We start from the raw sequence: 22,076 nt of genomic DNA, 5'->3' as shown, positions 1-22,076 counted from the left end.
TTAGATAAGTTATCAGATCCCAATACCAGGCCATTTGGGTGTGTCAGTGAAATTGAAAACATATGATCCTATACAGAATGACAGCTGTTCAGCAGGGTGTCTCAGCTAATGCATCATTCACAGTACATAGAAGGGCAGCAACTTGTGGAATGTAATACAACTTGCTCTACCTGTCCGCACTTCCCAGACTTTGATGTGCCCATCATTGAGCCCCGTGGCGAGGATCAGGCAGGAGAAGCCTGAGCAAGGTGCTTGCAATTCACTGGTTTCCCACAGTTGCTTCTGGTTCAGCACAGGTGAAAAGCTGAAGGATAAACCCCACACAATCTGACCACAGTCCAGAGTCTTCTCTTTCAAGCTGCTCCCTCGTGACCTCACTTCGGCAGCCTTCTGGCAGTGGCTTTTATGGTCAAATGCCTTGGGGATTCTATGAAGAAGAGAATAGACATTAGAAAAAGCTGATGAGATCCCCAGCAACAGCTTGCTGGACTATAGAGAGTGTAGGTTTATCACAACTCCAAGGTTCTCAGACTATCTGCATACTTATATCACCTGAGCAAGCTGCGGCCCTGCAGTGTTGTGTTGCACTGTTAGTGAAGGGTTAGGAGAGTAAGAACATAAGCGGTGCCATGGCCATGATAGGTCAGATCAATAATCCATAGAGCCTAGCATCCTGCCTCCAAAAACAGCCAATCCAAGTAACCTGGATAGTATCCAGCAGATTTTAATTGGATAGTCCCTCATTGCACAGACGTAGATAGCAATTCCAAAGTTCATTACCCAGATGTAGATGGCAAGCCCAATAATTGGCTAAGAATTGTTAATGAAGCTGCCGTTCAGAAACTTGTATAACTATTTTTTCAAATCCAGCTTAAAACTATTAACCTTGACCACATCCTCCAATAACAAATTCCACAACTTAATTGAGAGGCTGCTTGAAAAAAAATACTCTTACATTTGTTTTCAACCTTCTATTACCCAGTCCTAGTACTATTTGAAAGAATACATATCGGAATAATCATTCCTTCTTAAAAGTGTTCCATATCACTCATGATTTTACAAAACCTCCATCAAATCTACTCTCAGCCTCTTTTCCAAACTGAAGAGCCCTAACATGATAGCTTTTCTTCATAAGGGAGCTGTTTCATGCCCTTTATAAATTGTTGTTGCCCTTCTCTGTAGCTTTCTTAGTTCTACTATATCTTTTTGGAGTTAAAGAGAAATGCACACAATACTCAAGGTATGATTGCACAAAGGCATTATGATTGTCTCAGTTTTATTCTCTATGGAGTGGATACGGCAGCGAGCTACAACCCAGGGAAAATAGGGTTCAAATCCCACTGTCGCTCCTTGTGACCTTGGGCAAATCACTTTACCCTCCAGTGCCTCAGGTACAAAATTAGATTGTGAGCCCTGTGGGGATAGGGAAATACCTACAGTACCTGAATGTAATCTGCTTTGATGTACAGTTTGAAGTGGCGAAAAGTGGAATATAAAAATCTAAATAAACTGAATAAATAAATTGTCTTCTGAATAATGCCTAACATCCTATTTGCTTTTCTAACTGATGATGCACATTGAGTTCAAGATTTCAATATACTATCCACAATGACTCCAAGTTCCTTTTCCTGGGTGGTACCTTCTAATACAGAACCTAATACCGTATACACATAGGGGCTTATTTATTAAGTGGTGTTAATACAGTAGCACATGTTAAACACTGAATCTGGCACAATGTGTACTAAAACCACATTAATGCACGTTATTTGTAATGTTCATGCAAGTATTATTGATAAAGATAGAAATATGAAGTATAAAAAGACTGAATGGCCCATCTAGTCTGCCCATCTAATTTAGTTTTACAATTCCCATCACTCACTCAGAGACCCCCCTGTATTTATCCCATGCTTTCTTGAATTTAGATACTGTTTTTGTTTCCATCACCATGCATCCAGTATCCTCTCTGTAAAAAAAAAAAAAAATGTCCTAAGATTACTCCTGAGTCTAGCCCCTTTCACTTTCATTCCATGCTCCCTACGATCCAGTTAAAAACTTGACCTGAGATTTGACTGGGGCGCCGGCTGTGGCGTTGGAGCTCTCTGCTGCCTGGGACAGCAACGGGAACTCACCCGCTGCTAGCGGGAGTGAGGGGCCAGAAGATAGTACTTCCTTTGGCGGTAGAAAGACTTCCTCTGACCCTGTCTTGCCAACCTCCTAGCAGAGGAGGGTGGGTCAAAAGTGCTGGCGGAGAACTGTTGGAGTGTCTCATGGTGGTCCTGCAAATGGGCTACCACATCCTTCACCTTATCTCCGAAGAGATTCTCTGCCGTACACGGTAAGTTAGCAAGTCTTTCCTGTGCCTCTTGTCTGAGATCTGAGGCCCGCAGCCATGCCATTCTATGGGCGCAAATTCCCTCTGCAGAGAATCTCAATGCCATTTCGAAAACATTGTAGGCTGTACAAACCTTGTGTTTTCCGCACTCCAGGCCCTTATGCGCCAGCGACATGAAGGTGTCTTGTTGCTGTTGAAGCAGCTGCTCAGCCACCTCCTGCACTTGCTTTCAGAGGTTCCGCAATTATTGGCTCATGTAGAGCTGGTAGAAGGCAATGGGGGCAATGAGCATGGCTCCCTGGAATACTTTCCTCCCAAGAGCATCCATCGCCCTGTGATCCTTCCCCAGAGGCACAGAGCGTGGGTCCGAGAGCACTTGGCCCTCTTGATGGTGGATTCAACCACCACTGTTTGGTGTGATAGCTGATGCTTCTCAAATCCAGTAGCCTTCTGGCTAAGTAAACACCATCTGCCTTCCTGTTCATGGGAGGAACTATGAGGGGGTTGTTCCCAGATCCTCAGCAGCAACTCCTTAAGGATCTCGTGCACCTGGACTATCACAATCTTCTTAGGAGCCTCCACGAACTGGAGGATTTCCAGCATTTGTACATGACATCTTCCTCCATCAATAACTGAAAAGGGATGGCCTTGGACTTCGCCTGCACAAAACCTGCGAAGTTTAAGTCCTCTGGTGGAGATTTCCTTCATTCCTCTGGAGGAAAAGGCTCTGAGGGGAGACCCTTCAAGTTCTTGGAGGAGGAATCTGCAGTGTCATCCCCCAGGGGTCATATGGAGCCTCACCCTCACTGTAGTCCACAGGGGATGGGGCCCTAAGTGCTCGGCCTTCGTCCAGTGGCACGGGCACCTGTGGCACCAGTGCCAGCCTCAGCAAAGCTAGACAGGGGGATTGCAGGCCTCCGCATCCCTGCTGGCCTTGATGAAACTTCCTCCTCGGAGGAACCAGCAACAAGCACCATATTAGTCAGGGAAGCATCGGGGGCCCCATCATGAATCAATGGCCTCCCGGGAATAGATGCCAGGTGGGTCAGTAACGCACCGATGAGCACACTGAGCCGTTCCAGCAGCAGTTCCAGGACGGAAAGCGTGAGCATTGGCAGCGTCAGTGCCACAAGCACGATGCTCTGCAGCGATCATTCAACCGCCAGCTGGACTCTCCGCTCCAGCCCCTCCTCAAAAGTTGCCGATGCCAACACTGACTGGGAGAAAGGAGGGATGGCCAGATATTCCTCAGAACCCCAAGGTGGATCAGCAATTGGCACCAGGAACAGTGGAGACCATCAAGGACCTGCGACATCGATGGAGGATTGGCAGTCCTCACTGCGGGGTCACTTCGGGTGCATCATGGCATGAGCAGGCGCCTCTGTGAGCCTGACACTGTGCATCAAAGATTATCAGTGCCGATGCTTCCTCAGCTTCCCTCAGTGCTTGGCCTGGTCTTTCCCTGATGCAGAGGTAGATGACAACAAACCCGACGTCTTCAACCTGGAAGAGACCAACAGGGTCCGATTTCCGGCACCACTACCAACCGACGGCATAGACGGAACCGAAGGCCCTGCCAATATTGTTGGCGTGCATCCATCGGTGCAGATGCCACCAATGCCATCATCGATGGCTCGTACTTTCTGAACCTGAAGAGTTTCTCCACCTTATCAAGTCGAGCTCGATGTCCCTTAGGGGTCATCTAGGCACACATGTGGCAATCCTGAATGTCATGTGATGCCCCCAGGCAGAGAACACATATCTCGTGATGATCCATGATGGACATGGTCCTTGGGGGATTGGGGGCATCGACGAAAACCAGATGCAGCCATGACTAACGAAAAGGGAAATAAAGAGAGCAGTAACAGCGGGAGGTCGAATCCAGCGATCACCAAGACACCGGGCCAATGGGGGAACAGAAGCGAAAATAAACTTACCAATGCTGCCCAAAAATCTGACTAAGGAGCCTAAGGAGAGGAACCGAGAGAGATCTGGCATTGATGGAAACGTGAAAAAACCAAAATTAAATGGTGACATTTTTCAAAGACAATTTTCTAAGGAAAACGCCAAGGGCTCACTTAACCGCAAGGAGAAAGCTCCATAGAAAAGAAAAAGAGACTAAAGAGGGACCTCGCGTGGGCGAGTGATATAGTGCAAGTTGGATATGCTCAGTGTGCTTAGTCAAAGTTCCAAAAATTTTGACATACGTTTTGGGCTCCATCTGATGTCATCATGTGTGAGGAGTATCATCCTGATTGTCCTATGAGAAAGAATTTCTCACTAACCTTACAGCTTGGTTATAGGACTGCTATATCCTTTGGGCTGGGGTTAGTGGAGGGACATCTTCTGAATCTAGAACTGGTTCCTGCAGTCTGATATATGATGGATTTGAGGACACTGGTACTATCAAACAGATAGGGTCCGGGGTTTGTAATGCAAAACCTTCTGCTATCAACCTTGGGGTTATTAGCCAATGGAACAGGTAAGGTTACTCTTTGTCCTTTCTCCTGTAGTTCTTGGATGCTAGCAAATTTTTATGTAGGTAATCTTCTTGGGTTCCAGGAAGGTGATGCGGAATCTGGATAATGTAGAGGATCATGAGCTCCTTTTAGGCTGTATGCTCAAGGAAAGACCAAGGACATCAGAGAACAAAATGATGAGTCAAATGCATCATGGTCCACATCAGGTATACCGAGACATAAAGTGGAAAAAACATTGCTTCATCAGAAGAGTCAAGATGCATCAAGTGCATCAGCACAACTTGCACTGGTTCATCGTGCATTGTAGGATTCACCGATGTATCATGCAGCAGATGCATCGATGCACCATTTTTTGAGCGCTTTGAGTGTGTCAGGGCACCATGCTTCAAAGCAGCATAGGCATGCTTGGATACATCAATCTTTCGGTGCTTCAATGCTTCATATTGGGATGAGACCTATGCCAATGATGCCAGCACCAATGCACCTTGTAAGGGCTGATTATGCTTCTTTGATGCAGATAGGGCTGGCTCAAGGGAGTGATGCCTCTTATGATTCGATGGCATCCAAGCAGCTGAACTCAATCCCATGGTTGCTTACTTCACGATTGGGGGAGTTTTGGAATGGCTCCAAATCAAAGGCTTTGCCGAGGAGGCAGATGATGCTGCACTGTGAGAGAAAGATCTACTACCACTCCAGAAAGATTACGCAGCTCTTCCATGCACATGGTCCTGCAGCACTGTGATTGCGGGGACATCCATCCACAGGTTTCACACTTTTTTTGGTCATGGTCTGGTTCCAGACAGCGACAGCATAACTTATGGTCTGTCAGTGAAGGACATTACTTTTGCACACAGGCAGTTTTTGAACACTCATCGTTGTAGGCTTTTTCTTGTAGTCTGACATCCTGTGAGAGGAAAGATTCCTCTCTGGTTTTTTTTTTTTTGGTAGCACTTAAAAGCATTATTTGGGCGACTGTAGAAGCAGCAAGGCAAAGCTGAATAAGATTCTTGAAGGAAAATTGCAAGTTTGAAGTAAAAAAATATAGGAGACACGAAGTACACTTCCATACTTCAGCTTGAACAAAAAATGACTGGGAAGGCTTATGCAGCAGCACCCCAGCAGTACCTCCCACACATGCTCAGAAGAGCTAAAAGTGCTACAGCTTGGGGGAACAAGTCTGTTCAGTGCTGTTGAATGATGTTACCTCACAAGTAATGGCTAATTCGACAGAAAAATAAACTGTTAGCTAGTCATAGGGTAATTCTAGTTAATTGGAAAAACAGTCATCCTCTATTATTGAAGTGTGATGACTATGTGATGGAAACAAATACTGTTAGCCTGAAGAACACCTGGGAAAAGACATGCAAAATAAACACAAATTAAATACTGAAATATTGATAGAAAGGGAGCTGTAAAACTAGGTACTGCAATATGAAACTCCAAGGGGAAAGACAGCTACAATACCTATAGTACTTGAATATAATCTGCTTTGAAGTGCCAAAAAGCAGATTAAATAAATATCAGGAAATATTTCTTCTTAGAAAGGGTAATGGATGCATGGGATGCCCTGCCAGAGGAGGTATGAAGACAAGAAAAGTAATGGAATTCAAAAGGGCTTGGTGTAAACACAAATACCCTTCTGGCTAGAGAACAGAAATGAAGAAATGGGGTAACTTCTGTTACACCTTGAGCCAGATTTTAGTAGCTACGCGCAGGCATAATTTGTGCGCGCTACCCGGCGCGTACAAATCTACACCCAATTTTATAACATGGGCACGCAGCTGTGCCCATGTTATAAAATCCGGGGTCGGCACGCACAAGGGGGTGCACACTTGTGCACGCCGAGCCCTAGGGGAGCCCCGATGGTTTACCCCGTTCCCTCCGAGGCCCCTCCAAAATCAGAGCAGCCTTGGAGGGAACTTTCCTTCCGTCCCCGTCCCCCCCCCCCCCGCACCTTCCCTTCCCTTATCTCACCCGCCCCCCAGCCCTACCTAAATCCCCCCCCACCACCACCTTTGTTTTCTTATTTACGCCTGCCTCTGGGCAGGCGTAGGTTGTGCGTGCCGGCGCGCAATCCCCTGGACCAGCCGCTGTGCCAGAGGCCTCGGTCCCGCCCCCGCCCTCTCCCTGTCCCTTTTTTCAAGCCCCGGGACATACGCGCGTCGTCGGGCCTATGCAAAATAGGCTCAGCGCGCACAGGAGCGGGTTTAAAAGGGTTACGCGCGTAACCTTTTTAAAATCCGCCCCCTAAAGTTTACACTCCCATTTCCAGGGATCTATTGAACAGGTCGTGCAGCGGACCCATCAGCACATCTTTGAGCTTCCTCAGTATCCTAGGATGAATCTCATCCGGCCCCATGGCTTTGTCCACTTTCAGTTTTCCTAGCTCTTCCCATACAATCTCTTCTGTAAATGGAGTTTCGTCTACTCCACCCCTCTCCAATGTCTTGTTAACTAGCAACGGTCCTTCTCCAGGGTCTTCTTTAGTGAACACCGAACTAAAGTATTTGTTTAATATTTCTGCTATTTCTTTTTGTCTCTCAATTTCACAATACCACTTTGGACCTTTCTCTGATGTATCTGAAAAATGATTTGTTACCTCTCTTTACCTCGTTGGCAATCCTTTCTTCCACCTGACTTTCTGCTTTCTTGATTACTTTCTTAGTTTCCCCTCAGTTTCACCAGATATTCTTCCCTGTGTTCCTCTTTTTGGGATCCTTTATATTTCCTGAATGCTGTTCTTTTTGCTTTTATTTTATCAGCCACCTCCTTTGAGAACCAGATAGGTTTCTTATTTCTCTTGCTTTTGTTTACTTTTCTAACATATAGATTAGTTGTCTTTGTAAATTGTTCCTTTTAGTTTGGCCCACTATTGTTCCACCTCTCTCATTTTTTCCCCAGTCTTCTAGTTCTACCTCCAGGTACGTCCCCATTTCAACAAAGTCTGTATTGTTGAAGTTCAAAACTCAGGTCTTTGTGCAACTTCTCCGTATCCTATTTGCGATATCAAACGATATCATTTAATGATCACTGGTGCTGAGGTGGGCACCCACCCAGACATTAGAGACATTATCCCCGTTAGTGAGCACTAAGTCAAGTATAACTCCTTCCCTCATGAGTTTCATTACCATTTGTTTGAACAGAGCCTCTTGCAAGGCATCCACTATCCCTCTACTTCTGTTAGATTCCACAGAAGGATTCTCCAATCTACGTCCAGCAGAAGGATTCTCCAGTATATGTCTGGCAGATTAAAATCTCCAACAATCAACACTTCTCCCTTCTTTCCCACCTTTTGGATGTCTTCAACCAGATTTCTGTCTAGTTCTTCTATTTGAATCGGAGGCCTGTAAAAATGGATGCATAATCATCTTTTTTTAGGACAACCCCGTAATGTTTCTTCTCTACACCATATTCCTTGCAGTTCAGTTACTTGGGTGTTGTTTTTGACATAAAGAGCTTCTCCTCCTCCCCCTTTTCTGTCCTCTCTGTCCTTCCTTAATATGTTATAGCCCAGTATGACCGTATCCCAATCATGAGAATCCGTGAATTATGTCTCCGTAACAGCAACAATATCCATGTCTGCCTCCACCATTAGGGCTTGCATGTCTGGGATTTTATTGCCCAGACTATGAGCATTTGTGCTCATAGCTTCCTGGCTTTTCTCATTCAGGTTATTGCTTTTCTTGGACTTGTTTTGTGTCTTATTCAGATGACTTTTGTTATCCCCTTCACCCATTTCCTTTGTATTTGGGAAGTGACATTCCAAAGTCCTTCTGCCACCCCTGACGTCTAGTTTAAATGCCTTATGGCATAGGATTTGAATTTCTCTCTTAGGATCCTTTTTCCTGCCACAGACAGATGTAAGCCATCTTTGGTACTGAGCCTCTTACTGTTTCATAAATGGCCCCAGCCTCCAATATATCCAAACTTTGTTCCTTACACCAAGTTTAGAGCTATGCATTGAAGTTATCTATATGGATTAGCCTCTCTTTCCCCTTTCCATGAACAGGTAACACTTCTGAAAAGGCAATAGTCTTCGCCATGTAATTAATCTGCTTCGCCAGAGACTGGAACTCTCTCTGTACCTCTTGGATGTTGTTTCTAGCAAGGTCATTGATTCTCAAATGGATGATAATATCAACTTCAGAGTCTTTGCTTTCTTCTTTGATCGCACTGACTATTTGAATAGCATTTCTACCAGCCATTAATCCTGGAAAGTTTTTAACTATAGCGTTTCCCTCGAAAAGAGTTCCCAGATTAGTACCTCTGATGACTGGTTCACCCAGGACAATGAGCTTTTTCTTATGGTTATTGATTGTATTATGGAATTTCTGCTGCTGTGCTCTAGACTGCCTCCTATTGATTGGAGCAGCTCCTCTCCAAGACAAGATACTTACAGCTGAATGAGGTGCTTTCTTTACCCCAAATATCTTCAAATTATTCCAACTCTTTGCAACTGCTACAACACTATAACAACATTCTCCATTCCAATGCTGTAGTCTGAACTTTGCTGAGACACAACTATGCTATACCACCCTTAAAATAAATAAATAAATAAATACAAAATCTCGCTGGGCAAACTAGATGGACCATTTTGTTCTTTATATGCTGTCATATATTACGTTACTAAGATGTGGAGTCATGAGTTATCAGTGGGTTTGGGGAGAAAGAAAAGAAAGGATCATTAGAGAGTGGTTGTAAAAATGTTAATTCTGTCGCTTCAGTTATGTATTTTATAACTGAATGTATAGACTTTCATGGAATAGGAACCAAAGTGCAAATTCTGCAGTTTGTTTCTGAAATCCAATAAAAAATAAGTTAAAAAAAATAAAGGTATCATAACCTGAGAAGAATCCACTTTTCTCTAGGTTTGACATGACTGCTAGAACTCTGCAAACAAGTATATCAAGTCATTCATTTTATTATGAGACAGCTTGGAGACAAGAGAATGACGATGAGAGAGATTTGCTCTGCTGTCTTTAATTCAAACAAAATTCCCAATATGTTTTATACAATTGCAATTAACTTACCAACCGCCTTCTCTGGATGTTTATATTGGTGTCTGAGCAGCATAACAACTTTCAAAGGGGAGTAGAGAAAAGGAGCAATTTTGTTGTTACTGCCCAATTATAACTAGGTAAGAAGGCACAGGGACATAAAGTGACTCACACAAGGTCAGACACTATCAGGAGCAGAGCTGGGATTGGAAAGGAGAAACAGGGATATAAAATGACCCATGCAGGGACAATCAAAGAGGATCTGAACTTGCACTGCCAGATTTGGTCTAAAAAAAATGCAAGACTAGCACTCTCTAAAGTGACAGAAGGATGAAGAACTCCAGAGAATCTGGAAAGGAAGTTCCATGATAGAGTGCCTCAAAGATGTGTTCAAAGAGAATATCTTTTTAGAATAATGCATGATTTAAGGAATTTGATGGGACCTTGGTAATTTCAAAAGTTTCCATCTTAAAATATCTGTCAATCTAATGGAGGATTTCATTTTGCCTTGTTGCTAGTGCTGCTGGTGAGAAGGGTATTGCAAGTAAAGGGTCCTTCTTTCCCCTAACAGACATAAGTCACTCACAGTTTGGTGTTCCCCAACGGCCATGGGATCAACTTCACAATGCAGTGCCCTTGGGACCAGGCAAACCATGCACCATCTGGAGAGAAAGCTACACTCCATGTCTCACAACATGACTTCCAATCAAACTGTTGTGCCTGGCCTGGCCTCAGCTCTGCCAGCAGGAGAGGCACATCTGCAGAAAGAAGGAGAAAACAGAGTCAGAAGTTTATCATCCCTCCTACTACTAGCTAAAGCTGCACCATCTATCCATATTGTAGTATTTCTAAAGTGTATGACAAGGACAGCTATAACGCACCATCTATCATTATTGCCACTTCAATAAAAACATGCATAATGGGCCGGTCTGGTGGAACAGTGGCAGTGCTGTGCACTGCCATGTGGAAGACCCCGGTTGAATTCTTGGATCAGGTCTTCCCTTCCCTAAGGTGGCCAAGGCTGGAGATGCTGTGCAAACAGAACTGTTAGCACCTGTGATGCAATATAACATTTAGTGGCCCAGAGGGTCCATGATTGCAGGGTTTCTTTAATAGCTCTGATTCACAGCCCTCAGCTGCAGCCTGGGCTAGGTGACTTTGGAGAGGATATAAAATAAGTGGAAAGAATATCCAAACTGTTGTTAATGAAGGCCCATAACACAGGATCCCAGCCAGAGTTTTAACTAAGCTGGAAGCCCAAAGGAGCAGGAGGAAACAGCCAAACCCCGAAAAAAGAAAACAAACGCATGTCTAAGAATACCAAATGGGTCAGACCAAAGTACCATCAAGCCCACAATGCTGTCTGACAGCATTTAAGCAATGGAGAAATTATTACTTACTTGATAATTTCCTTTTCTTTAGTACAGACAGGTGAATCCAGAACCAGTAGGTTATGCACCTCTACCAGCAGATGGAGACAGAGCAAAGCTGACATCACGGTATATATATACCACTACAGTGACATCAGCCTGCCAGTATTCTCTGCAAAAGCCAACTGTGGACAAACTAACAAAACTTGATTAACAGATAACCATTCCAGCATTCAGGCAACAGGAAAACACTGAGCTCAGACAAAGAATATATTAGCACTATTCTCAGGACTGGAGTAACACTTACCAGTAACCCCTGGAACACACAGACATGCAAGAGGACAATAGTACAACCAGGGCGGGAAGGTGGATTCACTAGTCTGTACTAAAGAAAAGGAAATTATCAGGTATGTAGTAATTTCTACCTTCTTAGCATTCAGACGGGTGAATCCAGAACCAGTGGGATGTACCAAAGCTCCCGAACATGGTGGGAGGCTGCCTTTGGAGTTGCATCCTCCTGGGCCTGCACGTACAGCGGTAATACCTGGAAAAGGTGTGTAAGGAAGATTACGTCGCAGCTCGGCAAATGACAAAGTTTGCAAGTAGCTCATTTAAAACAAATCAAAGAAAATTCTTTTTTCACTCAGCGTATAGTTAAGCTCTGGAATTCATTGTCAGAGGATGTGGTTACAGCAGTTAGTGTAACTGGGTTTAAAAAAAAGGTTTGGATAAGTTCCTAGAAGAAAAATCCATAAACTGCTATTAATTAATAAGCAATAGTAACTTGAGATTTATTTATTTGGGTACTTGCCAAGAACTTGTGACTTGGATTGGCCACTGTTGGAAACAGGATATAGGGCTTGATAGATCCTTGGTCTGACCCAGTATGGCATCTCTTATGTTCTTATGGACTTATGAGGCGAGTCAACAATCTAACCTCTGCCCATAACTCTGCCTGAACCCTAGTAGAATGAGCTCTAACCTGACTATGCAATGGCAGCTCAGCATCCACACACACGCCCGTGACTACCTCCTTAATCCAGTGGGCTATTGTAGCCTGCGATGCTGGTTCGCCCTGTTTACTTCCACCATGAAGAAAAAACAGGTGATCCGTCTTCGTGAGAGGTTTAGAAATCTCCAAATACCTCAAGATATGTCTCTTGATTTCCAAGGATCATAATAGGCAATATTCCTCTGCATCCTTTTACCTGTCCAGAAATGGCAGGGAAATGGACTGATTCTAGTGAAAATCTGAGACCACTTTTGGCAAAATGGAAGGAACAGTACGCAGTTGTATCACCCCCAGAGTCACTCCTAGAAATGACTTGCGACAAGACAAGGCCTGTAGTTCGGATACCCTATGCGCCAAAAAAACTGCCACAAGAAACACCATTTTCAAGGTCAGTAAACTGAAGGAAAGGTTAAGCATCGGTGAAAAAGTAAGGCCCCCTAGAAAATACAAAACTCCACCAGGGCACCGGTAATCGCAAGGGAGGATGAAGATGCTTCACTCCTTTCAAGAAACGGGCCACATCTGGATGAGCCAACAAGGATCCACCATTCATCTGACCTTGGAAACAGGTAAGAGCCGCCACCTGTACCTTTAAGGAATTAAGGGCCAACCCTTTACTCAAGCCATCCTGCAAAAATTCCAAAATGAACGGGATCTTAAACGAACAAGGAAGAATTCCTCAATCTTTACACCAAGCCTCAAACACTCGCCAAACCCGCACATAGGCAAGGAAAGTGAAGCGATGTTTCTTGGTTGCAGCAAGGTGGCAATCACAGCAGTAGAATATCCACGCTTTAGTAACCAAGCCCTCTCAAGAACCATACCGTAAGACAAAATCGAGTCAGTTCTTCGTGAAGAACAGTCCCCTGCCATAGCAGATCTCCGTGCTCCAGCCTTCAAAGATCTGCATACCACAGTCTCTTGGGCCAATCTGGTGCCACTAGATGCACCATCCCCATGTGACTCTCGATCTTACAAACCATTCTGCCCAACATGGCCACAGGGGAAAAGCATACAGCAGCTTGCCCTCTGGTCACTCCTGCACGAAGGCATTGATGCCAAAGGACTTTGGATCTCTCCTGTGACTGAAGAATCGAGGAACCTTTGCATTGTGAGACGTCACCAGCAGATCCAGAAATGGAAGGCCCCAGCAATCCACTATTAACTGAAATGCCTCGTTTGATAATTCCCTTGCTCCTGGATCCAGACTCTGTCTGCTGAGAAAGTCTGCTCTTACATTGTCTTTTCCCACAATGTGCAAGGCTAAGATCTCCTGAAGATACATTTCCGCCCATTCCAAAGTTTGGGCTATTTCCTGCGACACTTATTGGCTCTTGGTTTCTCCCTGCCGATTGATGTAAGCCACTGACATTGCAATGTCTGACATTATCCGGACTGCTCGACCCTGCAAACGGTCGCCGAACCACAAGCATGCCAACCAGACGGCACGGGCTTCCTGCCAATTGATGCTCCAGAGAGACTCTTCCGAGAGAGTAAATAAACAATTTACATTAACTTGTTCAAGTCCTTTTATGATTTTGTAGACTTCTATCATACCCCCCCCCCCCCAGTTGTCTAGTCTCCAAACTGAACAGCCCTAACTTCTTTAGCCTTGCCATGCCCTTTATTTTGGTCGCCCTTCTCTGCACTTTCTCCAGTGCAACTATATCCATTTTCAGATGCAATGACCAGAATTGCACACAGTATTCAAAGTGCGGTCTCACCATGGAGCGATACAGAGGCATTATGACATCCTTTGTTTTATTTTCCATTCCCTTCCTAATAATTCCTAATATTCTGTTTGCTTTTTTGATTGTCACAGCACACTGGGCCGATGATTTCAATGTATTATCCACTATGATGCCTAGATCTTTTTCCTGGGTGGTAGCTCCTAATATGGAACCTAACATCGTGTAACTACAGCAAGGGTTATTTTTCCCTATATGCAACACCTTGCACTTGTCCACGTTAAATTTCATCTGCCATTTGGAAGCCCAATCTTCCAGTCTCGCAAGGTCCTCTTGCAATTCATCACAATCCGTTTGAGATTTAACTACTCTGTTGATCCCCTTGAGATCTAGGATGGGGCAAAAAGAGCCCTCCTTCTTGGGCACAACGAAATAATTGGAATATCGGCCTGCATTTTCTTGAGAAGTGGGCACTGGAACCACAGCCCACAGACTGAGGAGTCTTGACAATGTACACTCCACTGCCTGTCTCTTCTGTGGAGAGTTGAGGGAGACACCATGAAAACATCCCGAGGAACACACTGCAAAACTCCAGTGTATAGCCATCTCTTATTTATTTATTTAAACGTTTTGTATGTACCGATATTCATTTGCACATCATATCGGTTTACATGGATCAGGAAAACTCTGATCTGATCTCGATCCACCTCTGATAAAAAAAAAAAAAAGGAGAGAAAGGCGACCTCCTATCTGCTGTTCACGGGGGTGGGTCGGCACTCCTTCATTGGGAGGCTTGGAAAGCTCCACTACCTGAGCCTGCACCCCAGCTAGGGCTGCGTGGGACAAAAGAACTCAGAATTACCCAAAGGTCAAATCCTCTGAAAGGTCGCTACTCCGTTGGGTCAAAAACATCTGAACCCCCTAGTACAACCTCCTGTGCTGGAGGAGCGCAACGTCTGTTTCTTATCCTCTGATAACTGAGGAACCTGGGACTCACTCCACGTGTTGGCCATTTTCTCCAGCTCACTCCCAAAGAGTGAGCGAGCCTTTAAAGGGCAACTTCATAAGGTTAGACTTTGAAGTTCTATCAACCAACCAATTTCTCAGTCATACTTGACGTCTAGTCACTATTACCGAAGCTACCCCTCTGGCTGAAGTGCGGACCAAATCACAGCCCACCTCTGCCAAAAAGGTGGCTGCTGGTTCATCACTGCCCTAGAGTTCACACCAGATTCATCAACTTCCTGAGATAGAAGTAAACAAGAGCATGCCAACAGGGAACAAGAAGCTATCTGAAAAGTCATTGCTTCAAAAGCCTGCTTAAGGATGGCCTCAATTCTCCCATCCTGTATGTACTTCAAGGCCGCTCCCACTTCTACGGGGATAGTCATCTGCTTGGTAACAGCACACACAAGCACATCCATTTTAGGAAAGCGCAATTGCTCTCTTGCAGCTTGATCCAGAGGGTACAGTCCTTCCAAGACTCGTGCCTCTTTAAAATTAGCTTCCAGGACACCCCATTCAAGATCAATTAATTCTTGAATGGTCTCCAAAATAGGGAAGAATCAAGAGGCTTTACGTAAAGAAATCAAAATAGGATCTTTCTTTGAAGATGCTGGGAGTACCAGGGGCTGAATCCATGTCCGAGCCAATGTCTGGGAAATCAGAACCAGTAACTCATCGCTATGAAAAAAATACAACATAGTTCTATACAGCTCCAATCCTGGAGGAATTTCCCCTTCCTCCAGTGAGTAAGGATCGGCTTCATCATCCGTGCCATCTGGGACCCTATTAGGGAGACCTGCAGATCATCTATTTTTTTTTTTTTTTTTTATTTAGCATTCGTTTATATACCGAGGTATAGCAGACATTGCCTTCACTCCGGTTTACATAATAACAAACCAGTTACATTTAAATCCATAACAGTATAACAGTAAAAAATTGAATCAGAACAATAACTTAGTAATGGTCAATAAATACATTAAATATTAGAAAATATGATTGTATAAAAAATCTTGTAGGGGGACGGTTGATACCGTAACAAAAGCGAGAAGGTTTCTGTGAGTCAGGGCGGTCGTCGTAGGAGGGGGATTGCTCACGTAGAATGGAACGTACAGAGGATGAAATCAAAGATTTATGTTCTGTTGTCATTAGGTGAGCAACCATTGTAGGACTGTGAGAGTAGCCAGGCTTTAAGTTCTTTTTTAAAAGATTTAACGTTTACTTGCGAATTGAGGTGATGAGGCTTACTCCGACACTTACCTGCAGCACCAGGCATGCAGGAATACACAGCCTTCAATCCTGACTGTTAAGATTGCCCGGGGCTGAGAACTGCGACCAAAGAAAGGACTGCAGTCACTGAAAAAAATTCTATCCAAGAAAAGGCTGAGGGATCCATGACAAAATCAGGGAGCACTGAACTACCTTCCCCTGCTGATGAACCAGTTAGGGAAGCCCCAAAAATCAGGTGACACCTCTGGCAGCTCTTTTTCCATTCCTACACCAGGCTGGGAAGAACCAAGCTTAGTAAAATCAGATGGAGGCAAGTCTCCCTGAGCCTCCAAACAGCGCTGACACAAGTTAGAGGGAATGCCAGGCTGGGATGCCCAAAAATGACTAGCAACACAAAGGGCAACGTACTTGGGCTTCTTTGCTATGGGTGCCATCAGTCTGTCAATACACCCCAACAGGCATCTGACAAAAGTGCACCCAGCTGAGTTCATGCTGCAAAAACTAGGCGCCCAAAATTTAGGCACTCAACACTGTACCTTGACAAGTGCACAAACTGAGTCCCTACCAGATAATGCACAAAAATAAGCACATGCACTTTTCTGTGCGCACAAGTGAGAGCCCTAGTCAGCGCTCCTACGCGCCCAACCAGGCACACAAACACAAACCAACTAATGAGGGCAGTCATGTGCAGGAAAACATGCGAAAACGCCGTCGCAGCCTACCATGTGGTGAACAAGTCAAGCCTGAGAGTGGGGCCTAGCTGAAAGGCTGTTCAATCCAAGCTGCCTACATTCCTTAAGCTCTCCCGGAGGGGTCAGATCAGCACACTGAGCATGGAGACCGGGGGGAAAAGGAATCCCTACTGAACTCCCCTTCTTTTCTCTTTTTTTTTTTTTCTTTTTATTACTCCTTACCTGAGCTCAGCCTGTCCTGGCTAAGTACAAGGTCAGTCTCCAGCTATGGGGGAGAAGGTAAGGACCTTCTTGCACCTGCTTGCCTTTCAGCTAAGTCCACGCAGGCTGAAAAACCAGCTATTGGACTAAGGCATTCATCTGAGGAAGGGATCCAAAGATATCAACTCAGGAATTCGCAATTGAGAGAGGGACCATAAGGTATCACCACAAGAGAGCGGGGCGAATAAATCTCCTTCTCTTCTCCTTTGAAAAATTTTTAAGCAATCCCCATTAGGGAGATGCATGTCCACCATCTGCTGGAGACAGAGAATACTGGCAGGCTGATGTCAGTGCAGTGACATCAGCTTTGCTATCTCCATCTGCTGGTAAAGGTGCATAATCCACTGGCTTTGGATCCATCTATCCATATGTTAAGAAATCACATTTGTTTGTTTTTGGTTTTTTTTTTTAGTCTACGTCTGCTCGGCTCTCAGACTTAAAACACTCAACCTGAAGGAGGAACCAAATGGGTGTCTCCTCAGGAGCTCAAGCAGTTTGCCAAAATCTTCTATTTTCTTTTTTTTTTTTTTTATTATTACAAACTATCCCCAGTAAGGAGAAACAAAGAGATTCATGTCCATCCATCTGCTGAAGACAGAATACTAGCAGGCTGATGTTAGGGTAGGGCTATATGTCAGTGGCATCAGCAAGTCAGCTTTACTCCTCCTCCATCTGCTGGCAGGAGTGCATAATGCACTGGTGTAGATTGGCTTGCCTGAGTGCAAAGGAATTCCCAAGTGTCAGGTTGCTCAGGTACACAGTGCCTTCTGTTGGCCTAGCCCAAAGGGAATAGTTGCCACTTCAGCCAGGCTAGACCCAAAATAAGCCTCGATCGCTTTACTGGCCCGAGCTCCACAAGAGCAGAAGCTGCTGCCACTCGTTTAAGAGACTCAGGCAGATGGAAGGAAGTAGTTACAAACCCAACAGGAGAAGCTGCTGTTGCTAACTAGGACTGCTCCCTACTTCCACCAAAGAGAGGTTACAGGGAAAGAAAAATACAACAATAATAATATAGTGGACACAAAAGAAAAATTCTACAAATGGCAAACAAAAAAAGCAAAAAAAAAAAACCAACAAAAAGAAAGAAAAAGAAAAAACAAACAAAACAAAGCCAAAAAGCAAAATAAAAAAACACAAAAACTTAGTACAGCTGAAACCCATGAAAACAATGAGCACAAAAAAAAAATAGATGACAAGGAAATTGTTTGAGATCTCAAAAAGCTCAAGGCTACAGGCTAAAACCTGTGGATATTCTTGATTCCATGAATGAAATACTTTACAGAAAACTGATTTTCCCTGGTAGGGTTAAGTTTTCCAATCATAAACAGAAATTAGGTTAGAAGAAAACCAGAGGTCCACTTATTGTCTAACAACTATCTATATAGAGTATTCTTGAGGAAGATGAATTAACCCTTCCTCCCCCAAATCACACAGGAAGGCCAGGCCTAGGCAGAAAGAAGAAAGGAAGGCATGGGAGTTTCAGCATCATTCCATGCAATCCTCCACTTCCTATGCTAAAAAATCTGCATCTTCTCATGGCTAAAATGGTCACAGGCATTTCCTGAGATTGTAAGTACACACAGGAGAGACCTCATTGTCACCTCAGAGCTGAGAGCATTGCATCTGCTGGTTTGATGAATAGAAGATGTGAGGTAGCTCTGAGCTCCATGGGAGCGGATGAGAATGAATGCCAAACATGTGGAGCTGTCTGGTCCAGTGTCACAGAACAGAATTCTTCCTCAATATTCACAGGCTTCTCTACAGGGAACAACACTGCATTCAAGCCTTTGTAACAGAATGCATTTTATTTTCTGTGTACCGAGAATCAGGCTTCCACGCAGAGGGAAAAGTAATAGGTAGTTACAATTCTAGTTGTCGTCAGGAAAACTGCATATTCTTATCTCGCCATTGGAATTTCTGGACATTCCTTTTCCATTACCATGATGAGTCAGCTGACTCCGCCTTCCCACGCCACTGCCCTCCCACCCTGTAACATTACTCCATTAACTTCTCCGACCAGGCTACCCTCCTCCCCAAAACGAGCATCTTTCAAATCACGCGCCCTTCTCACAAACCAGATCACTTCACAGAAGATTCGATTCGCATGACTCGGTCTTTTTCATTCATGTCCTTACAGGCTATTTCTTCACTATCTTCTTTTTAGGTATAAACAATTCTTGTTTTGCAGTCCTGTACTTTTCCATGGCGGTCAGGCCATGAATCCATTTAGGCCACTAGAGACAGTTGAGAAGTATTCCTCTAATTACAAGTATTTGTACAGCAAAGATATTTTTCAGTGGAGGGGAAGGTGGGGTGGGGGGGGGGGGTCTGGATGGCTTTGCATACATTCAGTGCAGTTTCTAAAATACCACGGACTAATGAATCTTCAATATTTAATGATCATCTCTGGGTATATTTTATATTTATACAATCTAAATTATATAACACAGGGGCAACGGAACACCATTTGGCTGGGGGGGCACAAAACAAACCACCTTCCACTCCCCCAAACACTTATTTCTTAATTTATATTTACACTTAATATAATTTTTTTCTTACATCCTTTCTTTGCATTAATCATATTGAAAGCAATTTTCAAAAGTCATTTAGTGATGTAAATGGCTACTGGGGTAAAAAAGACTTTTTGAAAATTGCACACCCTGTATGTGGATAAAAGTAGGTGTATTGCAGAATAATGTACCTTTTATCTGCATTTCTGTTGAGGTCTTCCCAAGTCCGGGTTAGGCCGAGGGGGGCAACAATATCCATAGCATTGTATTTACTAAGCATTTTTCCCCGTAGACAGAAAACGGGAAAAACAATTTAGTAAATAGGCCTCCATGTACATTGGTTTGCAGGGAAAAAGTATTCACAGGTAAAACAGGTGCAAATCCCTGCAGGCACTTTATCCCTGCCCCACCCTCTCTAAACCCCCTCCCTGCAATCACCCTCTCTCCTGATTTATCTCCCCACCAGCCACTACCCCATCTCTCACCCCCATTTCCTGCCTCTACTTCCATTCACTTTCTCCCTCACTTCTTTCCCGTTTGCCGCCACTCCCACCTTCTCTTCTCCTACAACCCTCCATCCCCTCGTCCCTGCCATCTCCCTCCACCCAAGGTTTGGCCAGCATCCCCAGCCTGACCCTAAGGTATTTCTGAGGCTTTGTGGGCCCAGTGGCAGGGAACCATCACCATCACCCAAGGCAGCTGCTGAGGCCTCTGTGAGAATCGCTTGGCAGTGGCAGAAAACAGTGGCATGCTTTTGGGTCTGGAAAGTGGTCCATGCAGACAGCAAACATTTGCAGCTCCTCCTGCATATGCCTGTTCTTGCATTGTTGTTCTGTGCCTGCACCAGGAATAAAACTGGTGCATGAGAATAATGCAAAAGCCAACCCACACAGACTTAAGACAGCACAGTGTCTGGTAGCCCTGCCCAAAATTAGTCGAACCATGGCCCATGTGGCACAACTCCACTGCGATGCCTATAGGAAAATTAGTTCTTACCTGTTAATTTCCGTTCCTGTAGTTCCACGGATCAGTCCAGACCATGGGTTGAGCCTCCTGTTCAGCAGATGGAGATAGACCAAAACTGAAAGGGTATCCTATATCAGGACAGAGCCTACCCTACAGCCCTTCAGTATAACCATTGTCAATACAGATAAGAACAAAGATAACCAAGAAAAAGATCAAGCAAGTAACTGAAAACTCAAGTGAGTAACAAACTAAGCCATTACAAACATTGAATGGCCTCTGTAGAAGAACGCTCTTGCATACCCTTGATCATCAAATACAAATGCTTCCTGTGTCCATAAGACAATAATAGGTAACTTTCTTCCAGAGACCTGTAGAAAAGAGCTTTGAGAGGACGGCCGAAAAAGAAAAAACAGGGAAGGGTGTCTGGACTGATCCGTAGTACTACAGCAACGAAAATTAACAGGTAAGAACTAATTTTCCTTTCCCTGTACCAACCCGGATCAGTCCAGACCATGGGATGTACCAAAGCTTCCCTAAAACGGGTGGGACCAAGACAGTCCCACTCGAAGCACCTGCCGACCGAAAATACCAAAAACCGGTGCTCGCACATCAAGACGGTAATGACGAGCAAAGGTATGCAGGGATTTCCATGTAGCAGTCCTGCATATTTCCTGTGGAGAGACAGATTGATTCTCCGCCCACGAAGTAGCCTGAGAACGTAAAGAATGAGCTTTTAAGCCCTCAGGAACCGCCCAATCTTGGCAGACGAAATCACCTCCTTCAACCACCAGGCAATAGTGGTCTTAGAAGCCTGTTTGCCCCTATTTGGACCACTCCAGAGAACAAAAAGGTGATCTGAGACCCGAAAGTCATTGGTGACCTGGAGGTAGCGCGGTAACGCTCGTTTCACGTCAAGTCGGCGAAGATCGCCCCCGACTGAACTCATGATGTCCTCAGGAGAGAACGAGGGAAGCTCCACCGACTGGTTGACATGAAAGGAAGAGACAACCTTTGGTAAAAAGGAAGGGACAGTTTTGAGAGAAACCTCCGAATCAGAAAACTGCAGGAAGGGCTCCCGACAGGACAGCGCTTGAATCTCCGACACCATCTCCTATCTCCTGAATAGTCTTCCCACTCAGGCAGTATCATCCCTTCTGAGGAGGCAAGTTAAATGTAAAACATTGATATGACAGGCTAAGAGAGAATTTGAAAAGAAGTTGGCAAGAGAGGTACTTTTTAAAATATATCCGAAGCAGGAAGCCTGCGAGGGAGTCAGCTGGACTGTTAGATAATCGAGGGGTTAAAGGGGCACTTAGGGAAGATAAGCCCATTGCAGAAAAACTAAAATGAATTCTTTGCTTCAGTGTTTACTAATGAGGATGTTGAGGAGATACACATTCTGGAGACTGTTTTCAAGGGCGATGATTCAGATGGGAACTGAACCAAATCACAATCAACCTGGAAGTAGTAGTAAGCCAGACTGACAAACTGAAAAGTAGTAAATCCCCTGGACCAGATGGTATATACGCCAGGGTT

At 44.6% G+C, this 22,076-nt stretch overlaps 1 protein-coding gene across 6 annotated transcripts in view; it reads right to left on the bottom strand.

Annotated features, from left to right (window-relative positions):
- Nucleotides 1-22,076, bottom strand: part of WSB2 (WD repeat and SOCS box containing 2) — a 126,264-nt gene that overhangs the window by 95,688 nt on the left and 8,500 nt on the right. For all 6 annotated transcript variants that reach the window (XM_029619553.1, XM_029619556.1, XM_029619555.1 and 3 more), the window contains 2 exons: nt 10,396-10,567; nt 171-427 (listed from right to left, as the gene is read on the bottom strand). In XM_029619553.1, coding sequence (XP_029475413.1) covers nt 171-427; nt 10,396-10,567 — 429 coding nt within the window. The remainder of the gene's footprint in view (nt 1-170; nt 428-10,395; nt 10,568-22,076) is intronic.

This window comes from Rhinatrema bivittatum, chromosome 11 (assembly GCF_901001135.1).
Source record: "Rhinatrema bivittatum chromosome 11, aRhiBiv1.1, whole genome shotgun sequence".
NCBI classification, from domain to species: Eukaryota; Metazoa; Chordata; class Amphibia; order Gymnophiona; family Rhinatrematidae; genus Rhinatrema; species Rhinatrema bivittatum.
This window is presented reverse-complemented; position numbering and strand designations above follow the sequence as displayed.